The following is a 5,738-nucleotide window of genomic DNA, read 5'->3' as shown; positions in this document are numbered from 1 at the left end:
GAGGGGCTGCAATCCCGTTCCGAGGTCACGAGGTATTCATCGGTTAAGTGTTCTCCAGCTTTCTCCCTATGACCAATGCCCTTCTTGATTTCCCTTGGAATTATAGGGCTTTGTTGGAGGGCTTGTTCATAAGAGCTTCTTCCTTATCTTTAAAAATGCCAAACCCCGACACAGTACAAAGATCTCCCCTATAAGATGCAGCCAATATATAACATAAGCAGCTATTAGACAAGTAGGACTGGAAGGTGGGTGGCGGGGGCACACAGAGGGACAAAACAGATGCCCATAACTCCGTTTCTATGAGTCAGTGTTTCTGCTGTAACAACACAGAATCATCACCATAGGACCAGCGAGACAAGCTGTGCTGACGGCAGGCAGAACTGCTCTGAGGCACTGGCATTAGGAGAGATACAGGTTTACAGCGGCAGATTCAAAGGCAACGGAAAGGGTTAAGCAATCAGTGCGTGCCATTCCTGTATCATTCCATATTAAGTCCCGGGCAGTTATTACAAACAGTTACCTGCGGTTTCCAGTGGGGGAGGCGACCACACTCCAGTCAAGGGGTTTTTGGAGAAACAGGTGCAATGACGTCATGGTCAAACAATTTATTTACTGTAAACTTTAGACTTTGCTCAGGAACACAACTGAAGCCGCCCCTCCAATCCCTGCCTACGACACCCTGTTTGAGCAAATAAGAGGAGCGGGGAGAGTCCGTGTTCACAGCAGAAAGGTCTGAGATACTCAAGATCTTCCAGTGCAAGGGTGCAGGAAGGAAAGACTCCTTCACATACAAATTACCAGCAGCAATATATGTGAACCCTAATACTTGACCAATGAGGTAGATCCACGGAAAAGTCATCAAAACATAGCAGCCCCAGGTCCTCTGGGACTGAAGCCCTGCAGACACAAACTGACACGTTCCATGCAAAAAGGGAACTGAACTGTACAAGAAACAATCACTCGAATAGGCTTTCTCTTTTTTACAGCTTAAAAAAATAAAAAAAAAAAAAGGCAGAAGGCTGTCCTTCCTCCTGCACATCTCTATACAATTTTATTCTAAATGTATTACACTCAAGTTAAATAGTCTGTTTAGTGTTTTGTTGGGAGAGGGATTCATAAAAAGTAGAAAAGCTGCTTTAGAGCAGTGAGTCGTTTGTACTACAATTCCTCCCTTGTGAATCAATGCTATCGTTAGGCACAGTACCTTGACGGTTCACAAGGTCTTCCGTGCCTGGGGGGTCCTCACACAGCAGTTCGCTGTCTTTCTCCTGCCCCAGGTGACATCCACTGTGCTCCCCAGCATAGTCGCTTCTGCTGTTGCTGTTGTTGGAGTAGCCATTCCCATAGGCCTTCAGAGAAGACCTGCGCAGGCACAGAAGCTCCTGGAAGGCAATCCTGAAGTCTGGGCTCCGGCAGTAGATAAGGGGATTGAAAGCAGAGTTGACATAGCCCACCCAGTTTAGGAGGATGTAAACTTCCTTAGGGATGAGGTTATCCTGGATCACGTGCACTATGTTGACGATGAAGAAGGGCAGCCAGCACAGGGTGAAAGTGCCCATGATGATGCCCAGAGTTTTGAGGGCTTTGTGTTCCTTCAGGCAGAACTTGGAGGCCCTGCGATGTCCATGCCCGCTCCGCCCATCCTGCTCCACTTGGCTGAGGTTTTGGGCATGGAAACGGCCCTCCGATTTGTCAATCTTCTGGAGCTGCCTTTGGGCCACCTGGAAGACCCTGGAGTAGACGAAGACCATGACCACCAGGGGTAAGTAGAAGGACACAATGGAGGAGGCAATGGCATAAGCTTGGTTCGTGAAGAAGTCACAGCAGGTCTCCTTGGCATAGCAGTTGATGGCTTCCTGGTGGGTGGCCCGGTACCAGTGCATCTGGATGGGCAAGAAGGAGGTAAGGCCTGACACGATCCACACCATCAAAATGACCACCCGGGCCTTATTCTTGGTCAGCAGGCTCTGGTACTTGAAGGGTGATGTGATAGCAAAGTAGCGATCCACTGCGATCACGCACAGGGTCTCGATGCTGGCCGTGACGCACAGCACGTCAATGGATGTCCAAAACTCACACCAGAAGTTGCCAAAGGTCCACATTTTCATGAGGATGTGGCTGGCCCCAAAGGGCACCACTGCCAGGCCCATGACCAGGTCAGCACAGGCCAGGGAGGTGATAAAGTAGTTGGTGACCGTCTGCAGACGCTCGAACCTGGCGATGGCTGTGATGACCAGCACGTTTCCAAACACGATGGCCAGGACGATGAGCGACATGACGATGCCCATGCCCACCACCCACACCTCGTCCCGTTCCTGCGTGCCATCTTGGTCCGGCGCGTGGCTTCCGTTGGGCGCCAGCAAGAAGACGCTGCGGTTCCCGGGCTGCCCCATGGCGCGCAGGCTGGCAGGTGAGCGCACTGGCTGCCGGCGCACCGGCCGCGCGTCAGCGGGCGGACCTCGGGCGCGGCGCTGCGGGCCGCGAGCGGACGCCGGGAAGCCTCATTCAGCGGCCGGGGGGTGGCTGTGCTGGGGGCTCGTCCTGCAGTCAGCTTGCGGGGTGCTCCGGGCTCCCCGCGCGCGTTGGACCCAGCCGGCGCTCTGGAGAAGCCGCCCCGGAGTGCGCGCTGCCCGTTATGTGCACAGGACTTTAGGGAACTGCCTTCCCCGTGACGTGCGGCAACTTTCCGCCAATGGCGCGCGGGCAGCCCCGAAGGGGCGAGGTCCCCTCCCTTTCCCGCCCTCTCCGCCCCTCTCCCGCCCCCTCCTGGGGCTGGCCCGGGCGGGGCCCAGCTGCTCCCGGGTGGCGGGCGGGCCACCTCTCCCTGCCGGCTCCGCGGCCGGCCCCGGAGGCCAGCAGCTGGGGCTGGCGTGCTCACCGGCCGACCCGGGAGCCTTGGGCTCTCCTGGGGGCTGCTACCTGTCTGGCCTGGCGGCCGCTCCCCAACATTCGGAAACAGAAACGACAGTGCCCACCCAGACACGCACGGACAGGCACACATGCACCCCGACAGACATGCTCAGACTTATACCGAACCACAGCCACCGACACGGAGACACACCCGTCCAGCGCACCCACAAGCACACTCGCGCGCGCGCACACAGAGGCCCACAGGCACAAAGTCACCCCTGTCCAACAGAGACGGGGCCAAGAAACAAACCCAGAAGCACCCAGAAGCACAGAGGCATGGGCACACACACAGAAAGAAGTAAACAACACACAAACGCTCACTTGCAGGCAGGCAGAGCGCCACAGACTCGGACGTCCCCATCCAGGTGCACCAAATCCCCTCGGTCGTGCACACGACCCCTCCCCCCAACCTCCCCCTCCTCCAGCAATGCGCGCGCGCTCACACACACAGATACACACAGACACACACACGCACACAAGGCACATTCCCTTTCAAACATTTGGCAGGACCACAGGAGGTGACTTCAACAGCTGCCCGATTTCCTCAGCACACTCACTGTCAAGTACTTTTGGTGCCCTCCTTGGGAATTCGCAGGCATTGAGACATATAATTTCACCCTTTGGATTTCATTCGGAGCTGGAGCTGGGGTATGCATGTGTTTGGGAACAGAGAGAGAAGGTTATGAGCTTAAATTTGTAATTCTTGGGAGCGTGGCATCACTCCCTCGTTATCTGTAGGAATGAAGATGAATCGAAAATGGAATAATTTTCCTTTCAACCTCATCTTCCTCAGCAAGCCCACTGCAACTAGAAAGATCCTTTCATCTGCCTGGCCGTTTGTTGATCTGTTGGGTTGAGCCATATGAAATTGCCACTCTTCTGTGGTTTCTGACCTTAAAAGTGGCAATTTCATATGGCTTAGACTATTAGAATGTGTTAACATTTAAAAAGTTTTGAAACCATGGGGAAGAAGATAATTTCTCCTTAAAAAAAAAAAAAAATCAGACCAAGCCTTCAGACTAGGGTCTTTGTCCAGGAAATATTATCCTTTGCATCTGGCATATGACTTTACTGTTAAAAAGAAATTAATTTTCAGGGTTTGATTTCACAAGTATTAGTAGCTTCTTTGAAAGACTGAACGCATTTCATGCAGTGTAACCAAACATGTTTTGTAGATTACATAATAGCATAACAATGGCTAACATTTAGGGAACATTCTGCTATGTGCTTTTCATGCATTATTCCATTTAATCCTTCCACAGTCCCATGGTGGGGGGAGTACTATTTTTAGCTTAATTCACAAATTGGGCTCAAAGAGGAAAATAGCTTGTCCAGGGGCACAGGGTCAGGCAGTGCCAGAGGCAGGAGGTGAACCCAGGTCTTCTTGACTCAAAACTCATCTTTTAATCCTTTCAAGATACTCTATCATCACATGCGGAGGGGAATGGAGGCTAGACAAGAGACAACAACCAGAATTGGAACACTCAGGTTCCAGATCCCCTGTTATAGCGCTTTCTGGCTCACCTTCCTCAGGCAAGTCAAAAAGATGGAGCCTAATTTCCTCCATCTCTAAGTGGAGAATAAAGTCACTTCCATTGGGCAGAGTGAGAAATGGAATATATAATAATAAATGTGAAAGTGCTTTCGCACATAAATATGCCACACAAATATGGGTTATAAATGAAATGTAAACAAATCACTTAGTAGTTTAGAATGTGTTGTTAGTCTTCTCTAATAGAGCAATCAAATACTTTAGGACAAAAGTAACTTGGGTGTTTACTGTAGAAGTAAAGCTCAGACACAAAATTTAACCTGCCTGCTCCCTTTAACTTCCTTTACCAGCCAGAGATTGTTTTCGTAAGACAGATGCCTTAAAAAGCAAGTATTTCCCATAAAAGGCACAAATATTAATTAAAAATCTATTATGTTCCCATAGTTTTCAAAATATACCCACCCCATATTTGTGTTTTCCAAAATTGGCTCTGGTATGATGCATTTTAGGAAGAGGCAGTGTCTGTTATGTAACAGTTTCTTTAAATATACATCTAGCCCAAATTGTGGAACTAAGCCATTTAAAACCTCCTTCCTGTTTGCGAAGCTATGGAATAAATAAGCATATTGTTTAACCTTCCCATAACGACAACAACAAAAAGAACAAAGAAAGCCCTTTTAGGACAAACACTAATTGATCATTTAGATACACACATGAGTCATCTAAAAGTTTAACTTTGAATATTTTGGGAAACACCTTTTAAAAAAACCACAAACACTAAATCAAGAAGGGAAGATGGCTTATGTCAACGAGGAGGAGGTTCCAGGCTCTTACCCATCAGCTTTCCCAAATGGACATCTCTCCTTCTCTCCCCCCACCCCCATCTCACCTTTTCTTTCTTTCTCCCTCCCTCTTTCCCTGTCTCTCCTCTCTGCCGCATCACCAAGCCTGTAGGAATTTCAAGACGCTGTCTTCACGCCAAGAGTCTTCTCCTGACCTCCTTTTAGAGTTACCGGAGTAGAGAGTTAGAATGGGAAAGAGTTTAATAGATCATTTAGTTTATTTTCCCCAACCCCCTCCAGTTTGCAAATGAGGAAACTAAAGTGCAGAAGTAAGAAGTATCTAGTCCAAGGTGGCAGGCAAGATAAAGGGTCCAGGCCTTCTTCTCGCCTTACACATTTTCACTACCCAATGCGGTCACTTCATTTCCCAGCAGAGGACTTTGGCCCTGCTTGTGCGGCTTACGGCCTTAGAGACTTACTGCTTCAGCTGAACTGGGAAGTTCTTAGACTAAATGCACCTTTATCTGATGTAAGAAAAAGCAGGTTCTTTTATG

The 5,738-nt window shown here is 49.6% G+C and overlaps 1 protein-coding gene across 1 annotated transcript; it reads right to left on the bottom strand.

The window, feature by feature from the left end:
* Positions 1-590: 590 nt before the first annotated feature.
* ADRB2 (adrenoceptor beta 2) lies at positions 591-2,621 on the bottom strand. Its single transcript, XM_057312244.1, has one exon. The coding sequence runs from the start codon at positions 2,391-2,393 to the stop codon at positions 1,137-1,139; it is 1,257 nt and encodes a 418-aa protein (XP_057168227.1). The 5' UTR covers positions 2,394-2,621; the 3' UTR covers positions 591-1,136.
* Positions 2,622-5,738: the final 3,117 nt, after the last annotated feature.

The sequence above is a fragment of the Ursus arctos genome, unplaced genomic scaffold (genome assembly GCF_023065955.2).
Source record: "Ursus arctos isolate Adak ecotype North America unplaced genomic scaffold, UrsArc2.0 scaffold_15, whole genome shotgun sequence".
Taxonomy (NCBI): Eukaryota; Metazoa; Chordata; class Mammalia; order Carnivora; family Ursidae; genus Ursus; species Ursus arctos.
The sequence above is the reverse complement of the archived record's forward strand: the minus strand, read 5'-3'. Positions and strand labels throughout refer to the sequence as shown.